At 47.6% G+C, this 24,012-nt stretch overlaps 1 protein-coding gene and 1 long non-coding RNA gene across 4 annotated transcripts in view; both read left to right on the forward strand.

Moving 5' to 3' along the window:
* Nucleotides 1–219: 219 nt before the first annotated feature.
* On the forward strand, nt 220–5,094 carry LOC311438181. Its single transcript, XR_014693968.1, has 4 exons — nt 220–496; nt 2,743–2,832; nt 3,115–3,196; nt 4,685–5,094. It is a non-coding gene; the product is annotated as an uncharacterized lncRNA (long non-coding RNA).
* Nucleotides 5,095–17,898: 12,804 nt separating this feature from the next.
* SLC35F4 (solute carrier family 35 member F4) overlaps nt 17,899–24,012 on the forward strand; it is a 101,575-nt gene continuing 95,461 nt past the window's right edge. For 2 of the 3 annotated variants that reach the window (XM_084521059.1, XM_084521075.1), the window contains exon 1: nt 17,899–18,174. In XM_084521059.1, the coding sequence (XP_084377185.1) occupies nt 18,072–18,174 (103 nt within the window). In that variant the 5' untranslated portion in view covers nt 17,899–18,071. Of the gene's footprint in view, nt 18,175–19,318; nt 19,379–24,012 lie in introns of all 3 variants that reach the window. The other variant, XM_084521070.1, reaches the window with a different exon arrangement.

Here is a 24,012-nt window from a genome sequence, read left to right on the forward strand (position 1 = left end):
AAATTCTCATCACACGGCCCTCAAAGGCTGCCCTGTTCTGCATGCAGATTGACATCTCTCTGTAATTGCCTTGGGTGGAGACCGAGTGTAAAATGCTCCAGCTGGGGGAATTTCAGCCTTAGTGCTTTACCTGGTCACAGGGCTGCTGCTCCATGGGGCAGATGCAGCCTGTGGGGAGGACAACATGAAGTTTTTGAGGACAAGAGCTGTTGCTTGTCTCTCTCCCCTGGGGAAGGGAAAGCTGTGGGCTGGAGAAAATCCTTGTCCACTGCTCCACTCCAGCTGGAGTTGGTCTTCATCTTCACTGGGGAGGCAGACAGTGGCAGCTTCTCAGACCAAGCTCGCACCAAGCATTTCACTGGCAGTGCTCCTCTGTTTCCAAGTGCATGCTCTGTCTTTCTGCCTCTCCCTGCATTTTTGGAGGTCCTGTGTCCTTCGAGGTCTCCCCATCCTGGTGTGAATTCCTGGGAGTTGAGGTTTCTCTGCTGGTTTGGAGGTAAGGGAGCCAGCACGTGCCAGGGCTGTCTGCCTCTGGAGAGCTTCAGGAGTACAAGGTGGTCTTATGGCCAGTTGCCAGTGTCTTGAGATTTCCACTTGGGGTAATTTGGTAATTGGGGTAATGTTATCTTGAAGAGGAAGAAGAGATTATATTTTCCAGGGAAACTCATAGAAAAATTCAGTTTAGCCAGGGCTGTGAATGGCTGGGCTGGCAGGAGTCCCAGGGGAGGTGAAAGTAGCAGTGAGTGGGCAATATTGTCGTGTAGGGGAGCATTGAGAAGATGTGGTCAGTGATCCAGGCGCTGTTTCTGAAAATCACCATACCATTTGAAAGCCACAGCTCTATTAGACTTAGTGGTGTGTCTGGAACACAAGTCCTGTGAGGAATGGCTGCAAAGAAGGCTGGCTTGTAGAGTGGACGTGTTGTAACTTCAAATCACCACTGTGGAGCCTAAATGTGATTATCATAGTAAGACAGGGTAGGCAACAACTCTTTACATCAGATTGTTTCCTGGAAGCTGCAATAATATTCTTGATGATTTTCTTTAGAATGGCTGGAGACAGTCTTTTTTCCTGCTGAGGTTTCACCATGATAACTTCAATAAGTTCATGGCATTACTCCTGATTGCTTTTGGTTAAGTAAAAGGAGACTTGGCTGCAGCACTACCAGCATGTTTCTGTTAAACAGCCTTAGGGCTCTGGTCAATTCATAATGGAAAGGAATGCCATTATCTGTATTTTATAGATGGAGACAGTCACGTTTTGGTGCAAATCTTGTTAAATATCCAGTCCAGTGGTAAAGCTGTAGGCTACATCACTTAACACACATATGAAGATTGAGAATATCAAACTGGTGTATACGAAGTAGCATTTCTGCGTTAAAGTTTAAGGGGCTGTAGCAGTTAAATCAAAGATCAGCTTTATTCAAATGCACAGTAACTGGAGCAGGCATAAAATTGCAAACAGGTTTTCAGAAATGTTGTCCAGGGGTGGTTACGTGCTGTGATGATTGATGGATTGAATTCTAAATACTCCCTTTGGGTTTACTATAAGCTGCTCGCACTTATTATAGTTCTACTATATTTAATTTTGTTATCAAGTTAATTGTGTTTTCCCTAAGAGCTGCAGCAGCCTGCTGTGTATTACAGTGTCTCTGCCAATGAACTGCTCCACTTATTGACTAATAACTGGCTGTAAGAATTTCCTTTATAAATGCAGTCTCCTTAAATGTTTCTGATAACACAGTCTGCATAAAAATCTTTCTGGCTCCTTATTCAGTCCGCCTTACTCTGAGCACTGCAATATTTTGAATTACTTAAAGGTTTATTGCCCCTTTGTCATACTTACTATCAGTATCTGAACTCTAAATATAAAAATTACAGGTTTGAGAAAGCCATTGTAACTGCTTCCAAACCTCCCTGGCGCAAGGGAACCTTGAAACAAAGACTGAGAAAGATGGGCTTTGTCAGACCGTGTGGTGCTGCTGGGGAAGAAGTGTGAGCCTTCTGTTTTCAGCCTCTGTCGGAGTTTCAGTAATGTTTTTGGGGCATTTCTGAATGTTTGACCAAGTAATTCACAACTTTAATGCAGTGTTTATACCACCCACCCCACTGTGAGTGGCTGGTTGGGAATGATGCCCCTAAAACCCTCACGTTTTGAGCAAAACGTACTCAATTGCTGGGAAAGAAGATCACATTGGGTTCCTGCTGGAGGAATTCAGCCTGTTGCCTCGAGTATCTCACTCAACTGTGACTTACACAGTCAGCCTTAGTTCATTTTCTTGTGCTGGTAGATATTTTGATGTTAATTGGAGAGATACCACAAACTCCCTCCTTGTGCTTTGCTTTAATATGGTTCTTTCCTTCCTTATTGCTTGTGAGTTCTGTCATTCCCCAAACAGTGCTGGGATGTTTTCTTTTGGTTGTATGCTAAATGCTTCAAATCTGCACATACGGTCCCTGTGGAGGGTTCTGTTTGGCAGCTTCTGTTGGAGAAGTAAGAGGAGCAATAAGCTGGTGCTGGCCACCATCTGTAGGGAATTAACCTTCCCCTCTCTTTAGAGGAGTAGTTGTCATTTGTGTGCTTACCCACTGACAATTTGTAGACAAAGCCTTTCAGTTCAGATCAGAACACACCAAAGTCAGGCTTTAGCTATTACAAGGTGCTCTCTGACTTCAGCAAAAGCTACTGACAGTCACAGAAGATTTCTGAGCCTCCGTGTCAACTGTTTTGTTCTTGTCTTAGATTTTCTCCCTCCCCTGTTGTTTTCTTCCTCCCGGACCGCAACACTTCAGAAGTGAGACCTGTCTGGACTCCTGCATTTGGCTTCTCCAAGTAAGATTTTATTCTGTGGTACGTTTTGATTGGTTTGGTTTCAATCCCAAATGAGGGTGGGGTAAAGAACTCATTCTTCTGAGAAATGGATAAACTCACTGTGAAAAGGAGGGAGCCAATCTGCCACCACTGTACTTACTTCTCCTAGGTGGATGGAGGACTGAACCCATGCTGCTGGTGAGTGCCCAGATTTTTGCTTAGAGACTTTTTTTTTTTTTTTTTTTTTTTTTTTTTTTTTTTTTTTTTTTTTTGTGCCCCAACGAACATTTTCTTATTGTACAGAACAGCTCTAAGAGAGAAGACCAGCCAAGACTCGTGTCACTATCCTGGTGGTTGGGATGATTTGGACATGGGATACGGATGTGTAAGTCCCCACATCAAATCAAAGAGATTATTTACATATGCAAGCCCAATTTAACAAGCCTGTTGTCCAATCTTGGTATGGATTTATTGTATGTTAAGAGCAATACATTAATCCCAGACAGAAAAGGGTTGCTCTCAGTAACATGCTTCAGCTTTTGGCTAGCCGTGCAGAGGTCAGGCAGTTGGACAGGATGATCTTTGTAGGGCCCTTCCAGCTGAACTATTCTATTTTATTCCTTAAATTCAGTCCTGTCTTATACCTTGCCCTTCTGACTGGTGGAGGGCCTTTCATTTGTCCTTACATGATGTGTACTGTAAAGGCATTAACTGAAGCTTGCTCAGCTACTGTATGCAGCCATAGGTTAAGTCGTGCTAATTGGAGTGAGCAAAGCACTGAACAAAGCGTCTGCTCCTTCCAAGAGCCAGGCTGGCTCGCTCTCTGCCCAGCCTTGCATTGTACGTCTGGTTTCTGAGCATCCTTCTCTCAGTAGTGACCCTTGCAGCTCCACACTCAGGATTTTCTGTGGCAAGGAGTGAGGTACTGGTGTGTCCCTGAGGAGCCAGATCCCAGTCTAGGGATGAGACTTAATGACAGGTTGTAGCAAAAAAATACCTTCTGCTGGCTGTGTCACATCTTTCTGGGTGCCAGTTTCTGGCATGATCTTGTGCTCTTTCCTCCTCTTGCCACCCCATATTCCAGGTAAGAGGCACGGCATCACATTCATGCCTTGTTGTCTGCATGTCACCCAATGCAGACAAAACAGAGCAGCTCCTGCCTGCAGCGTGACAAGGGGGCTTTGATCATTCCCACAAAATTGGGGTTAAAATGGAGCTCAAAGCCTCCTCTCTTCCCTTGTGCTGTCTTCACCAGGGCTATGGCTGTCTCGTATTTGACGTTGTACCTTTGGCTGCTGGTTTTGATCACCAGATGCTGCCGTTCAGCCCCTGCTCGCAGTGCATCCCACAGACTGGAACGGGCATTTGCTGGCTGGGGATGCTAACTCTGCTTCATGGGTCGGCTGCTGAGGGCCTCGGCAGTGGCTGGTGCAAGTGAATTTCTTCTTGGGCAACACAAATTGTCAGCTAGACAAGGGTCTTTGTGGAGCTGGTCTGGAGACTGGAGATCTGGTGGTCGCTCCTGCCCTCCATCCCCTGCTCACACATTGCCCTTGGCTGCCCAGGCAGCTGGAGGGGCTAGCTTACTCCTTGTGGGTCAGGAATGAAATTCTGCAGTGAAAGTAAATCATTCTCTGCCCCTGCTGCTGGCAAACTCTGCCTTCTAACCTGTAGGTTAGAAAGCTTCTAATGCTTTTGGATGTAATGGGGTGGAGGGTCTGCCTCCCTTTGCTGTAGGATTGAGTTGAGAGTTAGCACCTCTGGATGATGGGGTACCTCCTGGTGATGCCCTGGGTAAGAAGCATTGGAGATGTTTAAAGGAGAAATGTTTGTTTATTTATTTATTTATTATTATTTTTTGTTATTTTTACAGGTAGCTAGCAGTGATGCTTTGTACTCTTACCACCTGTATCACATTGGAGATCAGGCTAGAGGGGTATTTGCCTACAGGGAAACCTGATTAACCTTGGCTGTGCCATGCTTTAGACCTACAGGATCCACAAGCTACTTACAAAGGAGAATACACTTTTAACAGGGTTTAATAAGCTGAGGTTCTATATAAAAGTTTCCCCCCCAAACAGTGGGAGTAACTGTCTATTTGGACGAGTCACTTCAGTATTCTCCATCAGGAGAAATTTCAGAGGCAGGATATCTTCTAAAAAGCATGCAGCAGCTCCGGCAGCCTGTGAGGCTGATGGTGATGCATGTGGATGGGTGAAGTCTTCTGGCCTCTGCCACATGCTATGGATGCATCTTTGTTTTCCATCTGGGGAAGCCAGAGACAAAAGGACTGAAAATTTGGCCTAAAGTCATGCTGGCAGCGAGACGTTTCTTCTGAGCCACAAGTCATGGAAATTGTTGTGTTGCTTTCAGAGATTTTTGTTTGGAAATGTTTTTGTTTAATCTTCTTTCAAGCGCTTATTCGGCTCTGATCCTAAAAGGTAGAAATCTATTTGTGGCTGTCACCAAAGCGCCTTCTCCTCGGGGTGGTAAACATGCAAAGCAAGAACAAATGGCAAATAAAGGATCTTCAGATATTGAGGTGATAAAATATTAGATAATGTTCAAAGATAGTAAACACAGAGCAATATGTTGTTACCAGACATTCACAAGGATGAGCTCTTAAGTTAGCAGCAGCAATTCAGAAAAGAGGTCTTCAAATGGTAGCAACATCTCTGAAACACTTCCAGGCTCTGCAGCGCTCAAAAATCAGAACAGCATGGGAGGGATTATTAGGCAGGAATAAACAAATCAGAAAATATCTTTGGGCTTTTCTGCACGTTGACAGCGTGGCTGCGTTTTGCATTGTGTGCAGTTCTGCTCCCCTGCCTCGGAAAGGACAGGCAGAGCTAGGGAAAGGCACAGCGAAGGACATCAGAGATGACTAAAGATATGGAACAAGATCTGTGCTACAGGGGAAAAACTCTTCAGCTCGGGACAGCGATGAACATGGGGTGAATATGATGGAGGTTTGTAAAGGCAGCAGTAGCACGGAGATGAACTGTTAAAGACTCTTCTCATAGTGAAGAGACTAAGGGGCACTAGTGAGTGATCTGGTGGGAGGCTTTAAAGAAATAAAAATGAATTTCTTCTCACAATGTGCATATTTATGCAATAATACGTTGCTTTAGGACTTTGTTTATGGAAAAGCCTACAGGCATTCACAAAAATGAGGGAAGAAAAGTCATTTAAGATACAGCTAAGCAGTCCTGGAAAAATGTCATGCCACTTGTCTTAGGCGTTTGGACAGGCTGGGACAGAACAGCCTCTGGAGCTGGCTTTCTCTGTTGATTACAGGAGGAATACAAAGATTTGGTTCAGTCTAGATGTGTACATTTTGGACAGCTAACGGAAGATGTGATGATAATTCTCACCATCTCTGACAAATTCGCCTTGGAAATGACTTGGCCGATGCTCGTAGGAAGAAAAATTCTCTCAGCTACAAGGCGAAGAGCTCAACCCTGATCAAACAAGGCAGCAAGAAGCTGAGCTTTTTTTGGCCTAATCCTGGCAAAGCACAGGGACAGCAGTCAGTGCCCTGAACAGAGGTGAAGGAGACCCAGAGGGGAGCAGGATGAGATGGGGTGGCTCCAGGGGCAAGAGGGGAGAAAACAGACTGAAAACAGACTGAAAACAGAACTTGGGCAAATTCCTTCAACAACTGGGGCTGTTGTCTCTGCATCTACTTCCCCACCTCTGAAAGGAGGGCAGCAATGCTTTTTGATGTTAGCAGTGTGTTGAGAAGATCAAGTCAAAAAAGTGACTTTTGCACTTTGCAAAGCTCCCAGTTTCTCCTGTGATCAGTGTCCTAGAAAAGCCCCATGGGGAATTATTCACTTTCAGCTCGGTGCAGAGGTTTGGTGCTGTGTGGAGAGTAAGGTCTCAGCTCTCACATACACCACGTGTGGAAAAATAGTGACTTGGTGTCTTGTCAGCACCTCCGGGAGATAAGAGACCTGCAGGAAAAATGGAGTGCTGGTGTGTCGTGGAGGATGGAGCCAGAGGGATAGGTACAGGCTGGTCTTGAGGGTGTGCTGCTTACCAAGACGTGTGGTAGAGACAAGAGTGGGGATGGCTCTGAGTCCACATCAAGGTGTATGGCAAGGGTGTAGGAGGAAGAGCCATGCTCTGAACTAGGCATAAATAATGCAGCTTTTGGAAGTGGAGCACCTGCGCTGGGGATTTGTCAGAGCCATTTTGTAACAGCTGGGGTGGGTGTGGGGCACGGATTTAACAGGTGGATAAAGCACATCCAGCACAGCCCTGATGCCTGGTATTTCGGAACTTTTTAGCGCTTGACTTTGTGACCTCAGCAGTAATGGATGGGTTCTCAATGTAATAAATTGAGAGGTAACAACAGAAAGGTGAGGCACATGGCATCACCTTGAAATGGAAACATTTGATTTATACCACGGCGAAATAGCTAGCAGGGAGGCAGCTTATTACAAACAAAGGAAAAGGACTGGAAGGCCTTATCCTTCGTGTAGAGTGCCAGGGACTACTCGTTACTGCTCTAACTTTCAACACTGAAATACTCACGGCCTTGGGATTAGCAAGCTTATTTTTCCTAGATGTTATGCTAACAAATATGTCAGTTCCATGTTACGCTTCCAGCAGAAACCCAGTGCAGCTCTGGCTGAGATGGGAGCAGGTTTCCTGCCCTGCAGCGTGACTTTTGTCAAATACCATTGGGGTATCGTACAACAAAAGCCCTTCTCTGGGGCCAGTGGGCTCTGACACTTTCTCAATGAGGTCTGTGCCACACCAAGTATCACTTTTGTCTTTAAACGCCAATGTTACCAACAGCATTCGATGTGATGCAAGGATTTATTATTTGAAGCAGAAAAGTAACACCACCAGACACCGAAAGCAGTCATGGCAAGTTGCAGTACTTTGGAAAACAGAAGAAAGTGCTATGATTTAAAAATAATTTATTTATCTAAAGACAGTAACAGCTGGCTCTGGTCCTGATGGAAGGTTTAATAATTTATGTGATGAATAGTGAATATTTCTGACGTTATCCAGGTCAGTATTTCAATATGATAGTTTGTTCTGGCTGCAGACTATGTTGGTCTGTGCTGATATTTGACAAGCCTGTTAGATATATGAGCCGCACTCCGATCATGTAGATACCAAAGACCATATTTAAATGACTGCAATGCATTATAGGGGGTTGTTAAAGGAAGAACTCGATCACCATTTTCCTTCTGACCCTATTGGATCGCATTTTATCATAGCTTGCATAATAAAACTGAACTAACTAGAACTGGAATTGGGTATTGTGGTGAAGAGGGAGTAAGAATTACTTTTTTTTTTTTTTTTTTTAACATCACAGCATCTAGGACCATTTTGCTGGTGCTCTGGGGCTGGATGGACTCTCTGTTGTGGGGTGGCTGTCATTTTAGGTACAGGGTGGTTACAGATGGAGCTGATCTTCCAGCTGGGAGAAAAACTGGATGCGACGACCTCCTGAGATGCTGTTTCAGGTGCAGCTTTCAATGGCTTCAGGACCTGGGAACCCTGGGGACAGCCTCTGGCTCTGGAGGGGCACACCTGGATCAGGTCAGTCCCCAATTCATCAGCGTTGGCTCCAGGCAGAATATATTCAGGGCTCTGGAAGGGATATCCCTGCCTGTGCTTATTGGTGCCAGGCAGCCTGTCTCATTTTCTGCTGCATTTTATACATTTTATGCATTGTTTGACCAACATAGGCCAAACAGGCCAGGAGGCTTCATTATAAATAAGGATGTCAGGATGAAAGGATTGCCCAGCAGTCTGGAAAGCTCTTTGATGCGATGTCATTGAGAAGAGGAGAATGGCACAGGTACACTGGGATCTTCCCTCCAACAGCTGAAGCACTAAAATTAAAATAGCAGCCAGTTAGGTGATTCTGTAGGAAGAAATGTGAATTTTGAAATGGCCATGGAAGCAGAAAAAAAATAACAGCAGAAAAGTTTGGGTAGCATGAGGTGTCTCTGCAGATGCAGAAATAAATCTCCCAATAGCAGAGCTCAAGCAGAAAGGTCAGAGGCAGCCATAAAACATGTGGTGCCATCTGGGACAACCTGGATTTGATGAGAAAACTGGCCGCAGAAGGGATCTGCCATCTCTCTCAAGCTTTCTCCTTGGACAGGGTGATAAATTTTCAAAAAGGCAGAGCCATGTTAGGTGTTGGAAAACAGCACTGGGACAGCTCTGCCTTTGGTACGAAGTAATGGCTGAAAAATTGCACCAGCAGAGGGAGCGGGACACCAGATTTCTTTCTTACAAATGCACCCAATCTGAGGAGTTTCCTCAAATGTTAAAAACCATACTCTGCCCTCCGATCACTTACAGAAAGTGTTAGTTGATGAAGCTTGCTCCCACAGCTACGAACTAGCTGCCAAGGTGGGAAATGTGAAGTCTCAAATTATGCATTGCAGAAAATATTGTGGAGAGGACTCAGAATGGTTTAGGGAAGGGTCAGCCCCTTCCAGATTATCTCCTATCACGAGCAATCCTAGACTTGGGGCATATGATAGAAATACACCTGAATACTCTGGTGACGGGGCTGCATTACATGAGGAGACCTGGGCAGGGAGGCTGTCAAGGTGCTCACATGCTTTGCAGGCTCTTTGGCTGTGATGCAGTGTTTCTACAGGGACAGGTCTGTGAGGTCCCTATGGAGAGGGGTCGGGGCCGTCAGCTCTGCTTGGTGATGTGACAAAGTCAGGGTGCTGGCGCTGGGCAGGGAGGACTGCAATCTGCTTGACTTAGCCCAGCACGGCAAGCAGATGGAAAGAAAAGCTAAAACCAACTCACCTTCACACGTGGTTCACGCCCTAAGAACCTCATTCCCAAAAGCAAAAAGGTTCAGCTTGCATCTGTACCTCCCCAGACTGCTGTACCCAGCATCCCGAGGCAAGCAGGGAAAGCAGAAATCAGCTGAGGTCCACTCCCAGGTCTGGGGCAGCTTGCTCTCTTCACGTAATGATGTTTCTAACTGGATGGCATATTTTAAAGGGAGTTGTTCACACAGAAACACGCACGCTTAGCCAACCTGAGTGCTTGCCATTGGCCTCTGCTGAGTTGTGCTGCTCTGTAACCTCCCAGGTGCAATTCAGACAACTCAAGGCATGCAGTCAGCAAATCTGTCATGCTTGGGACGATGCAAGAGCCTGCTCTTCTGGCTCCTGGAAGCGTGCATGACTCAGGATGAAGTGTCGCTGCCCTTAGAGGCATCGGGATGACTTTCTTTTTTTTCCAAATCAATTTGCACAGGGACCAATTACGTAGTGATGACACTGAGGGCTTCGTAGAAACCTTTAGAGATATCTGGGATGTGCTACGATACACTGCATGGTGGCCTGCTGCCAGCACAGAAGCGTACCGTATCCTTGGGTCCCCTGTCAGCCCTCTGTGTTCTCAGACAACACCAGATGATGATGTTCAGGTCACCGAACTGAGCCCTGATCCACATTAAGAACGAGCTTTTGCCTTCTGGAGTGAAAGTGCAACGTGTGTGATGGGAAACCGGTCACGAAGGGTCCCTGGGGAGCAGCTGCGAGCTCTTCCCCAGGAGCTGGCTCTGCAGAGTCCCAGGGGCGCATTGAGCTGTGTCACCCAGCTGCTCAGTCCTCAGGAGGTGATCAGCAAGGCGACACCTCTCTTTAGGCACCAAGTATAGATTCAGCGAGGGCATCAACAGGAGCTGAGGCTCCATTTATCCTCCCACAGGAGCTGGGAAGCCCAAAGGGGCACGACTCATCTCGCTGCAGGGGTTGTCACATTGTTTATTTAAATTCCTTGTGTTTCGGGGCGAACCTGGGGAGGAGCTCACCTTCTCCAGCACGAGATATGTCAGAAGGAAGGAGGCAGAGGACAAGATCTTTCTTTTTGGCTCAGCTGGCCACAACGGGGAGAAGCCTAAAGGAATTGGCTTGACACAGGCAGGGAGAAGGGTGGGAAGGAGAAGCTGAGGACAGGCTCGACAGCTGCTGCTCAGGTACATTAGGTATCCCTGGGGAACTTTTAGGGGTTATAGAGCTGATCTGAAGCCACCACAATCTGTACGGCGATGCCACATGAATAAGCCTCGTTCCATCAGCATCTTTTCTATGCATACAGAGAGCAAGTCTCTGCCACCAGGAGGTAGTAGAGATTTTAAAGTTTTTGCATGTCACTTTTTGTGAACTCTCTTATCTCCTCAAAACACCATCTGGGAACCTTCATAGGTGCAGATGTACTGAAAGGGCCAGGACTTTTATCATCCACAAGAAAGCTGTTTTGTAAGGCTGCCCAGGGTTGCAGATTTCTTTTGTGAGTTGCACAGACTGCTGCTTGTTGTGGGTCTCGCTGTGCTTCCTGCTGATGTCAAAAGCAATTGAAAAAGATGGCACAGAAGATTGCAGGACAGAGGAAATTTCAGACACTGAATCATAAGCTCAGTATTGACCTGGCTGCCAGCCATCCTCTTCCATGGCAGTGCCTCAGCGTGCTCACTTCCTAGTGGCACCAGCCCTAATTCCAGGGATGGGGAGAAGTACCCAAAATCTTACCAGACGTTCTTTCAATCAGTGTGGCTCTCATCACAGCTGATTTCTGAGTCACACTGTAGAAATCAAATTCCTCCGTGCCTCCCAAACACTGCAAAAAGATTGTTCAGAAATCAAATCCTGGCTTGAGTGGGAAGGGCAGGAAAGTGGTTCCTTGGAAATAGCAATATAGATTTATTTAAAAACAAACAAACCATTAAAAAACAATGTCTTTACAAACAGATGTTTCCTTTCCCAGTCCTACCACTGCAGTCAGCCTGGAAGCTGAATGTCTCGCTGTACTCTCTCTGCCCTGCTTCTCACTGCCCCCAACAAAGCTCTTCTGTGGGTCTAAATGCCCACAGCTCTCTTGAGAACAGCAGAAGAACCTGGTTGTGGCTATTCATAAGAGATCACTGATCATTCTCAGACCTTGCAGAAGAGGTTGAATTTGGAAATGTAGAGCAAACCAGCCCATCAGCTGCTGTAAATGAGCTGTAATGTACTGTAATGAGCTTAGCTGTCAAAGAAACAAGGCAAAAAGCAGTATTTTGCAAAAATGAGTCTTTTCTTGGCATCTTGACCCGTGGTCCATGATGTAGAACACAGCACCCGTGTGCTATTTGCATTTGTATGGAGTCTTGTAACTGAGAGTAGTTGAGAATGAGCAGGGGTGACGTGGATGGTCCTTAGGGAGCAAATACCTGCAACAGCCAGTTGCAATTTCAACAGCCTCCCCTCTTCCCCAAAATGCTGGGGGCCACCAAGGTGAGAAACAGCTCTGCAGAAGGGGACCTGGGAGTCCTGGTGGACACCACGTTGAACATTATTCAGCAATGTGTCCTTGCTACTAAGAAGGCCGGTGGTATTCTTGGCTGTATTTGGCAAAATATCTCCAGCAGGTCAGGAGAGGCGATCCTTCCCCTCTGGTCAACACTGGTGAGTGCTGGGTCCAGTTCTGGGCCCCCCAGTACAGGAGTGACCTGGGCATGCTGGAGAGAGCCCAACGAAGGGCCTGGAGCTGCCCTGCTGTGAGGAGAGGCTGAGGGAGCTGGGGCTGCTCAGCCTGGAGAGGAGGCGGCTTGGGGGGATCCTATCAATGTCCATAAATACCTGATGGGAGGGTGTAAAGAGGAGCCAGGTTCTGTTTTGTGGTGCTCAGTGCCAAGATAAGAGGCACTGGGCACAAACTGGAGCAGGTTAGAGGTTCCATCCAACCACCAGGAAGCATTTCTGCCCAGAGGCTGTGGAGTCTCCTCCATGGAGAGCTCCAAACAGCCTGGATGTGGTGTTAGGCACCCTGATCGGGGTGGCCCTGCTAGAGCAGGGGGTAGGACAGATGCCTCCACAGGTCCCTTCCAGCCTGTGATTCTGCGTGACTCTGAGAGGCTCTTCCCTGTTTCCCCTCTCTTTGCAACAAACATCAATATATTGACAGTGTTCCTGCTAAATAAACGTTTCCAGGAAATGATTGAGAGCATGGGCTCCGAGGAGTAACTGCCTCCCTTCGATATTTGCAAACAAAAGTAATGACTGCTGTGAAAGCTCTTTCCTTGCTAGCTCTGGTTATAATCATTGTACAGAGCTGGGGGCTTGCATTTTTGTACATCCTGGGAGCACGCGCTACCTCCCGCTGCCTCTTAGTGCCCCAAGTGAGTCAGAGCTGGTCCCCTTCCAGGAGTGAAAGCCACAGCCAAGATCGGGATCAAGAAGGCAGTACTGTTTTCTAGCACACGTTATCACTGTTACAGTGTCTGCACAGACACATCTCACTTACTGGCCTCCTCTTTATTCACATTTTCTGTTTTGTTCAGTTCTTGTCTTTGCTACTCACTCCCATTTCTCATTCTTGTTCTTCAGCTTTCCTTTTATTCTGCTGGCAGCTTTCTTCTCCATCCTTAATACCATCTTTGCGTCTTAGTTTCACAAAGAATTAATTGTTGCTTGTCCTGCTTCCCTTCAATGAAATCAACTGGCATTAAAAAAACTGCCTAGCTCATGGCCAAATCAAAACCTTTTAATATTTGGTGATGCTCTGAAATATTTTGGAACTGGCCCACAAATTTTGTTCCAAGCTGGAAGCTCCCCAGCTTGCAAACAGAGGGGAAAAGCTCTTAAAACCAGGCTTCCAGCTTCAGGCGTATTTACACTAAATGGTTTCATATTGTCAATGAGTCCTTTCTGACCTTGATGTCAACACCGAGACGAGTCCATTCCTCATCCCTCGTGGGTGTGAGGCTGAGTGAGGAAGAACTGGACAGGCTCCAGTGACTTCTGTGGCCACACCACTTAAGAAAATTAGAGGACAGACTCATGCTACAGACCTTCTGTCCCCTATCTATGGGGCCAGCTTCTTCCCATTTATGCTGGTTTTACACCAGCACAACCTCAGGGACTTGTCGGAGAGGAGCACTGGGCCCATAACTCGCAAAGTAATTTTATTGTAATGACAGAAGTTATATTTGCCACGACTTTTTAAAGATTTGTGTTAAGTTGCAGTCCAAGCTGAATGGACACGTTCTTGTTAAAAAAAAGCCAACAGGATATTGGAATGAAAACGATTAATTTGGAATGGTCAACTTGCAATTAATTTTTCATTTAAAAGAGTCATTTTCCTTTAAACATTCCTCAGTGCGTTGCAGTTTTTTTTCATTTTTTTCAGATGTTCACCAGTTCATAGGTGAGCTGCGCTCAGAACGTAACAGGCATGGACAGACCAAAGCTGCCTGTGTTTTTTGTAGCTCACGGCTGATACCAGCTGGGGCCAGAACCTCCTCAAACAGCTGAGGCAGCAGGATTGGTGCTAACCTCTGTGTGTGGATGGAGATCACCCCTTTCTCTTGCTTCGGGTGGGCTGGGGAGGTGCGTGGAGATGGAAGAAGTGGGGATGGAGAAGGGACCTGGCTTGGGAAGCAGGTGGCAATCCCCAAAGCCTGTTGTTGATCTGCTTTAGGCAGATCTCTCCAACTCCAAGCATTTTTGCTGTCTCTCTTACCCCTTGTCTTTCCCTAAAACCATCGGGATATATTCGATGTGGGGACCTACTAAGCTTTGATCACTGTTGGGTCTTTAGGGTATCCTGCAACGTAAGGATCTGAAAAGGAAGAGATGATGGTTCTTGTCTCATGGAGAAAGCAGCAGACCTGACGTGGTCGAAAAGCAGGCAGATAAGGCAAGGTCTGCTTCTTCAGGCTCTGCTCGTGTGAGGATACTCACTATTTCATGAGTCTTCACAGTTCCAGCACCATCTCAAGGGATTTGAAAGACAGCTGTGAAATATGCCCAGAACCTTGTTCCTTTCTATTTGAGGCTGTCTGGGAAAGCTGTGAGCAGCAAAAAAAAAAAAAAAAAAAAAAAAAAAAGACACTGAGACTGTCTGTCTGCAGACTCAGCAAGATGATCAGGAGACATCTACATTGTTCTCTCACTTGAGATGTTATTTTTGCAAACATATGGCCTGGAGCTAAATATGGTGGGGTTTTGTTTGTTTGATTGTTTGTTTTGTGTTTCTTTGAAAAAACACGGCCAAATTCTGTGGCCATTAACGGTGTAAGCCTTTTTCTTTCTCTAGAGAAGGATTTCTATTTGTACAGAGTGGGGGAAATTCAACCTGCACAACACCAAGCTTCAAGTTAAATTGCTGCTTTTAAAGTTCTTTCTTGGATTTTAGGCACAGAGTGGTAAAAGTACACATCTCTCTGCAAAATCACTTTGGCATATTTCTGCATCTAGAAACTCTGATGGGCCTGTTAACTTGAAAAGATGAAACAAATAAGTTCCCATGTGTCCCTAATCATTTAAGTGCCTATTTTTTTTTTCCTCTTTCTTTTTTTTTTTTTTTCTTTTTCTTGGTAATAAATGGTAGTTCATACATCTTACTCAGCTGGGCTTCCTCTGCACTCCTTTAAATGTAACTTGAAAAAAGCCTAATTGCAGAAAAAGCAATCTGCTTTATTTTTTCTTAAAAGAAAAATCATCAGCGTAGTAGGAATTCAGAAACGATACAAAGCTGCAACTCATTATAAGCTTTCAAAGAGACAGAGGGTACCACTGTGCATCTATTGCATAGAGTGGTGTTGGAAGGCAACCACAGTCAGGAGCAATTTCAAGAATAGCTTTGCTTATATTATCATCTAGTGATGCTTAAACATGCACAGCATGTCCTTGAAAGACTCAGGATAAAAAGAAGAGAGGAGATGAAAAATTAAGCCAGAACTAAGGCATTTGGAAAGAATTTGAAGCTTAGAGTTGTTTCTGGGCATATTAGTTTAACCTTCAAATGAACCAGTCATTTTTTTTCCTTCTCAGCAAACTAACAATTTTAAGTCCCCAAATTTGACTTTGAAGCTGAAATCAATGCTGGTAATGTTCTCATAACACCAACTCCCACTGGAGGTGAAATAGGGAAGGGGGGAGTTTGTGGTTTATTCAGAGATTCCACACACCACACCATGCAAGTGATTTTTGCATGAACTGTGCTTCCTTAACTAGGACAGCGAATTCTAATTTTGCAGAAGGGGTTAGAGCCTTACCAGCTCCATCTGACCCAGCACCTCTCAGAGCCAACTAATACACACGGTCTGGCTCTCAGCCATTTCTGTCCCATGGTCTGTGAAATCCTGGAGAGGTGCAAGCTACATAAAACCATCTAGAGATCAGAACTAAAACAAAAATGTCTGTTTTCAGTAGGTGTAAATTTGCCATGCAAGAGTCTTGTGCATCTGTTGGACAAATAAGAAAAACAAATCCATGAACTGGAAAGCACTAAAAGTCAATCTTGTTTCATATAACTAGCCTAAAAGGGAATGAAGAAGCTGTGAAATGAGCTATGTCTTGAAGTCCTGAGTTATAGGTATTTGATTTTCACTGATTTGTAACTGCCCTTAGTATTACCTAGCAGCTCAGCAGGAGACAAGAAATCAAGATCAAAAGACTATTTAATACCTTAAGTGCCTTTATTATATCTTCATTCATACACATGAAAACGTTGATCTTCAAAGCACTGTATGAACACTAACCAGCTAATGACTCCCCATGCAAAGTCACAGCACCGGCTATTTTTAATGCATCTCTTATTTGTTTGTGCTCATGAAAGGCTGTTTCATGCTATCAGCTTATTTAGCCAAGCATGGAAAGGAGAAGAATTAATGTGAAGAGGGGAAGAAGCAATGGATAGGAAATGGCTTGACGAGGTTCCCTGTACACCAGTTAATGGAAGTGGACAGAAAAGGAGCTGGTAAAGTATAAAAGCCACAAAACAATGGAAGGGATGGAAAAAAAAAAAAAAAAAGTGGGCTGATTACTAGATAAAAATACATCTTGGAAGAAGAAAGGCTGGATACTAATGGTCTTTTCAGTCTAGCAGAGAGCAGCATAACAAGGACCAGTAGCAGGAAAAGTCAAGTAATTCAATGCCTGATTTTTACCAATGAAAGAATTAACCTTTGGAATGAGTCACAAAATCAAACGATGGACTTCTCATCTCTTTTTTTTTTTTTTTTTTTTTTCAAATGCGGGAAAAGATTTAGAGGATATCTTATGGATAGACCTTAGTTCGAGCACAACCAGCTTCAGTGGCCTCCTGCTCTTCATGGACAGAGGGCAGATACCCACTCTCCTCTGAACCTTCCTAGAGCATGGCATAGGACAGCTGCCTCCGAGTGACACGCAAAAACAGTCACAGGCTTCTCTGGAAGGACACGGACAACACGTGGCGGTGAAAGCTTCCCACCCCTCACAGTCCTTTGGGGTCAAATTTGGCCTCTGTTCCCTTCCTGACATCTGCGTGCAGCCCCTGGGGAGGCCGAGCTGATACGGTGCCGTGCTAGGAACACGTGCACGATGCTTTGCGCTCCTGCCTGCCACGTGTAGCTCGTGCTGTTGTGTACCACAACACCCAAACACCTGATGGAGACCGACCCATGCTGAGTGCCTGTAGGCAGGAGGAAAGGTTGAGACCTGCCTGTGGACAGGGTTTTTCCCCCTGCAGTTGGAGACCCACGGGTTCATGGTCTACCATTTCACGTTGTCTTTCTCAAGGACATTAAGGCTGGGGCTACCACCACATGGGACCACCCTGGAAGATGGAGTAAACCCCTCAGCTCCACACACAGCAGTGTCCCTTGGGTGCCCCATGCTCCCCGAGGTCTGCAGGTGTTTTCTGTCCGAGGTCCTCACAGGCTTTGGGGTGCAGGCTGCAGTGGCCAGATCTGCCCTGAGGCACCAGCCTCAAGCTCTCCATCCCAAACCCTGTGTCAGAAGTTGCCGTGCTGGGACCACCGCCCCCATCTCGGGAAGGATTTTTGGGGTGATAACAGGAACAAGGTGACACCAGGGCGTCACACAAACCAGCTCCCAGACCCCCACCGTGCCGAACCCCCTTCAGCGCGCTGTCCCCCACACCCCGAGCTGCATCTCTCGAGGATCCCCGGCACTTTTTATGCCCGTGCCCTTAAAAACCCAGCTGCGGCACAGCCTCCCCCGGCCCCAAAGCAGGGCTGAGGCGGAACAGGGCGGGCAGGGCCGGCGGGGAGAGGCCGGGCTGGGCGCTGCGGAGCCCGTCCTGCACCAGGCGGCACCGCCACAAGCTGCGGCGGCCGTGCCCGCGCCGCCTTCCTCCTCCTCCTCCTCTTCTTTCCTCCTCCTCCTCCTCGTCTTTCTCTCTCCTCCTCCTCAGCGCCCTGCTCGGCTTCTCTCGGCTCCTCTCGCCGTCCCGCCCGGCCGCCCCGCCGCGGCTCCCTCCCTCTTATGGATGGGAAGGCAGCACCCAACGGCGTGGCCACCATCGAGGACAGGATCTTACGGATCACGGGCTACTATGGATATTACCCGGGCTACTCCAGCCAGAAAAGTAAGGCTGGCCCTCCCTGCCTCTCCCCTGTGCGTGTGTGTGTCTGTGTGTGTGTGTCAGGGGGAGCGCCAGAGCCCCCCACAAAATGTCCCCCGCAGCGGGGGCGCCTGGCGGCTCCCTCCCTCCCCTTCCCCGCTGTCCCCTCAGGGGAGGCGGCCGAGCCGGGGGCTCTGCGGCCGGCTTCTCCCGGGGCTAGTGGGCGACCAGATATCGGGGTTCGCCCCCTCAGCCCCCCAAGTGGCCCCCCAGGAGCTGGGGGAGCCCCTCCGGGCTTTGTGTGTGTGTGGCCGGGGGGGGACGAGCCGGGGTTTCGCCTCACAACTTCGCTGCCCGCGGCGCCATCCTGCAGCCAGCGCTCGGGAGGGGTGCGGGGTTCTCCTGCTCTCTGTAGTTTCCCTATTTTTTCCCTTCTTCTTTTGGGTTTTTTATCCACCCCCCCTCACACCCAGCAGCCCTGCAAACCCCAGCAGTGAGGTTTGGCTCGCTGAGGGCTCAGCAAAGTTTCGGTGCCTGTGGGGTCCCCCCCCTCTGGCCCTTTCAACCTAAAAACTCCGAATATCCACCTTCTTCCCTCAAAAATCCCCAAACTAATCGGATTTTTCCAGAAAGGTGGGGACTTAGTGAGAGTTTTGTCTTTATGCCATCTTAATGCGAAACGTTTACGGCTTATGCTTTTGGTGTTTTGTGGGTTTTTGTTGTTTTTTGTCTTTTTTTTTTTATTCTGTCTTAAAAGGAGCCGCTGAGATTAAAGCGGGCGGTCCTCGCAGAGATCCGCTATTTTCGCTTTTGAAGTTTTTAATTAGGAACAGCGGGGTACCGGCGGCGGGGAGAGAGCCTCCGTGGGTTTCTGTGAGCTGGTGGATGTCCCGGAGCTCTGTGGGGCTGCTTGGCGGTGAAAGTTAGGCTAGTGAAAGAAATGGCTCGTTTTTACCACCGAGGAAATGGATGCGCTAGGGTTTCATGGTCTGAGAGTTACTGGGCAGTTTGCAGAAGCCAAACGGCTAAAAAAAATGGAAAACAGAAGGGAAATGCAGGCAAGGGAGGGAAAGGGGGAAAAAAAAAGATGGAAAACAAGCCAGGTGAGGTAAGCACTGAGGAGCGGGCTTTCCTCTGCGTATTAACCCCCCCCTTGGGATCCGGGCAGGGAGCTGCTTTCCAGAACAGTGCGGTGCTCTCCGGCACGGCTACGAGGAGCCCAAACGAGGTAAAGAAGCTGCTCGGCTCAGACAAGCATGTCTGAGGGCTGGTTGTGTAAAAGGGAAGAAAGCTGTGTGTCTGAAAAATAACCTAACGTTCCTTTGTGTAAGGGCCAGGTGGAAAAGCAAGCGGTCGAGCCCCGAGGTGTTGCTCAGCTGGTCGGCGGCGTGCTGGCAGCACGGCAGGCGTGGGGATCCTTCGGCGAGGTCAGGCGGTCTGGCTGCAGGCAGAGAAGTTGGGAAGGAGCTGAAAGCAATCCGCAGGAATAGATGCGAGGCTGTCCAGTGCCTGTTTGAAGGCTGAGCCAGGTGGGACCGGTGTCCTGCAGCAGCTCCAGGGGAGCTCTCTAGCGTGATTTACCCGTGAAAGATGAAGGAAGCAGCCTCATACTTTGTCATGAGTTTGCTTCGGTGGCAGAATGCAATTTTTCAGTCTGCAGCAGCACTCCCACTCTCGATCCCAATGCAGACTTGATTTCAGTGTTGGCAGAGTAACTGGCTCTGCATGGGGGCAGCGGGGGGGACTGCCCAGGCACAGACAAGCTTTCTCGGTCCAGGAGCGGGTTCTGCAGATGCTACAAATTGAATCTGCTGGAAATTAGATAAAGCATGCCTGGAGAGGTGAAAGCTCACTAAAGTGCTGACTCCTGAGATTTTATAGCACATCTTGTAGCCTTTTGTACCATTGTGGAAGACTGGATGCTGACAGGGGTGCCTGTGTGTTGGGGGGGAGATCAGTATCTCAGGTCTTGCTCTTTTGAAGGAAAAAAAAAAGCCAAATTTGTGGTCGTCATCCTTAAAGAGAAAAACTGGAAGTGTGAAATGTGCTAAGGTAAATGAAAATTATGTGTTCCTTCTAAACCACAAACACTTTAAAGCAGTCTCGTAAGTTTTGGAGCCATTATCACATTGTTTTTGGAGTACTTGCAGTTGGTAAATGACTAACTTATCCTCATGTTTGGTTGGGTCTAATGTCTTCCTAAGGTATCCTCATGGCTGTGTTTTGTTGGGTCTAAGGTCTTAAGATTTTCACAAAGATGCTCTACCCTATCTGGGGAAAAAACAGGCATCTTTCAGGCATCACGAGCCTCTTGGCACTGAAGCAGTGAGGGTCACTAGGCGCTGCTGTAGGTCCTGGCTCAGAGGTTTTACTCTGATCCTGTGTCTAGGCTGAAGTAGAGCCTTCAAGGGGTGTTGCTTCAAAGTCCTTTGGAGAGTTCTTCTCTCAGCCAGCTCTGTACAACCTCTGTCAAAATGTAAACACTCATGGGAAGTCTGCACAGCTCTGCACGTACCTGAGAGCTGCTGACCTGCCACGTGCCCAGACCTCTAGCACGTGGCATCAGTCTCTGCCACTCTCGCTAGCTCCTGTCCAGGTCTGAAAGGTGCCTGGGGAAGAGGGCAGCTGAGGATGAGCTGTTGGCCCCAGGGTGGATTTACTCTGTCTACTTTGCTGCTATCCCCCAGGTCTCATCAGGGAGCTGGCCAGGCAGCAGATGGGGATGTTGGTTGGATGATGATGTCCTGCAGCTGCTCCTCACCTTTGCTGAGGCTCCTTTTTGTCCCCAGCCTGCTGTGTCCAGCTAGGGACAGGGAGAGAAGGTGAAGGCTGGGGCTGGGCAGCTGCTGGGAGTTCTGGAAAATGTCACATACACTAAAAAAAATCAGGGCTCAATGAATTGTGCTGGTGATTTACATCCCTCCTTTAGCAGATTGGCATACATGTCTTGGTTCAACAGGAGAATGAGCCCAGGGTTCTGTGTGAAGGTGAAGGACTGGTCACAAATGGCCCAGAAATGCAATGCCAAAGGTCTGTAGTGTCCAACAGCTGCCTTTACAAAGAACGGGAGTATTTTCTAGAGACTTTTGCTTCTGTATTTGTGTGCACTAACCTACTTCAGCCTTGGGCTTGTGCATGTGATGATGATTCTTTCGTTAATTTTGTCAGGCACTTTCATCATTTTATTTACCCTTAAAAGCTGTTAGAGAAGGAAAACGGCGTCTTACTTCTCTGTAACCCATCTCATTAAACAGAAGCATGGATTTTGCTCTGGTATTTGCATCCACATATAACGCAAAAAAAACGTACCTTACATAGTAAGACATGAGTGTTGGAGCAAGAGGTGATGTTTTGTGGTTTTTGTTTCCCCCACCGACTTGTTTCAGAGATGACAAGGGCCCTTCCTGATCCCCGTTACCTTCTGTCTTTGGATGCATGGCTTGGTCCTTCAATTCCTACGTGTATAATGTACAGAGTGTGTTTGAAGTCTCTGGCTCCTGTAGGAAAGAAGAGTTTATGGAATAACTTTGAGGAAACCCCGTGACATCTTGCCTCTCTTCCAGTGAGTTTCCTGAAAATTACTCCACATTTCCCATGGCATCAAGGTCAGCTCTGCGCTGGTGCAGAACAGAGGCTCCAGTTTCTGTGCCTTCCCCTGAGCTAAAGCTGCTCCAGCCAAAGTTTCCCTCTCATCTCCATCAGCTTCACCAAGTCCACCTCCAAGTCGGACGGTTTCTGCCTGCCTGATATCTTTCCTGGTGGAGCTCTTTTCACAATCCACGAAGTTTTGTGTCCTGTCCTGGCCGTCAGCACTGCAGAGCTGTTGCTTTGCAGCCCCATTTTCTCTGGCCCAAACGCAGGTGGCGTGACGGTGCTGAAGGTGCAGTGCCTGTGCTTGCTCCCCTAGCTCTTCATGGGAGCCATCACCTCATCGTGCTGTGCTTGGAGAGCTTGCATTAACACACAAAGCTTCTTTCCTTCCATCTGTCTCTTCTCCTTTGGATCTGGAGGGGTTGATTCCCACCCCAGGAGGCCCTCAACACCAGCCTCCAGCAGGCACTTAGGTTGAAACCAGGTTTGTACGTTCCCCCACGCTGTACTCCAAGCCCACTTTCTTCTCTCCTCCGACCTGCCTCGATCCAGGGCAAGGTGCTGGCAGCAGGACTGGGGTCTTGTGCCCTAACACAAGCACAGTTGCTGTAGAGAATGAGCTTTGTGTTTTCTTACTCCGCTGGAGCAGCTCGAGCGAGGTTTTGTGGTTTAATTTGATGAGTTGAGCCTCAAGTCATCAGTGAACTTAAGCGGCTGCTTAAGTGTGAACTTGCACTAAGCCACTGGGCTTTGACAAAGTGTTCAAAGCGAAATCCATGCTTAATTGCTTGGCTTAATAACACTGGGATTACAGGCACGACGAGCTGGCATCAGAGGCTTGACAACTCCGCTTTCCTGCTCCCCGAGCAGAGCACAAGGCCGGGGAGGGGAAATCTACCTCCAGAACACGGGAGGGAATTTTCTTCTGGCTGTTCGAGCAGCTGTGCCAGCAGCTCTGCTGCAGTACGGATCACATGGCAGAGTGAGATCTCTCTGCACGCTGAGCACCGTGCCCTCCTGGCGGCTCGTCCCTTCCAGCGAGGGGAACCGAGGGGGAACCAAGGCAAGTGTGAGTTAAAGAAGTCTCCGGGCTATTTCAGCCCGTACCCGGGTTTGCATCTCAAGTCTTTAAAACCCACGCCTAGCTGGAAAAAGCTTCATTTCAGAGCCCTTCCCTTTCATGCTGGGCAGGGATTTCCCGGATGAGATTTATTCCCAGCTCTTCTTTGAGGGAGGGCGTGCTGCAGAGGGGGCTGGATTGCAAACTCTAGATTTAACTCTTTTCTTTTAGCTTTCTCCCACCTGCCAGCGTTGAGGGCACAAAGCAGAGGTCACAGCACAGGATGTCCTGGTGTAGTCTCTTCCTCCTCGCAGAGTCGTCTGTCCAAGCAAAACTATGGCTGTGTATCAGCACCAGTAGCAATAACCCATAAAATAATTTATTTCGGCAGAAATCATGTTGTAAATACTCCTTTGCCCACTAACTTGGGAAGATGACCAGGGAAAGGTAGGAGGGAAGAGTTATTGGAGCTGGAACAGCTTGCTGGCACACGTACAAATGGGTCTGGACAGCCCACGAATAAATTAAGGCTGGAAATTAGCAGAAGGCTTGGATCGATGGCCAAAAAGTCTCTCCCAGTCTTCTGCACCTAAATAAGAATTATTTCCCAAGCGTTAAAGATTTCTCATAAATAAGTTTGCCAGGATTTTGAGAATAAAAACAACAACTTGTATTTGGCAGGGGAAGTTGAGACAGTAAAGTGGGGGAGAGGGATGTTAATTTGCTGGAGATGGCACAGAACAAGACAACGTTTGATGGAGAGATCTCTTCCTCTGCTGGTGACTGAACAGCAGCTCTGGTGCTGAACCTGGCCTGGTGCTGAGGCTGGGTACAGGTGATTTCAGTACCTGGACAGGTTTGTGTGTGCTCTCTGTCTGTTTTTCTGTCCCTCTGCCCTCCTGGGCTCGCCAAGCTTGGCCGCTTAGGCAGACAAGCACAGCTCTGGCCTTGGCGAAATGTTGTACAAATAATATTACAAATAGTTCTGAGCGAGCTTTTGTCTTAATCCTGCTGAAACACCTTTGCTATTAGGTGTTTTAGGACGTTTGCAATCATTTCTTCTGCACATTTGGAAATGGATGGGCTTTTGTTCAACTCCCTGCGTGGCCGTTCACCCGTGAAAGTGAATTCGTGGTTGAACATCGGGTGGCCGGCGTTTTTTTCACACAGACCTGCTGCTGGGTGATCGCCGGGAGGAATAATGAAAACGC

The sequence above is a fragment of the Aythya ferina genome (genome assembly GCF_964211825.1).
Source record: "Aythya ferina genome assembly, chromosome: 5".
Taxonomy (NCBI): domain Eukaryota; kingdom Metazoa; phylum Chordata; class Aves; order Anseriformes; family Anatidae; genus Aythya; species Aythya ferina.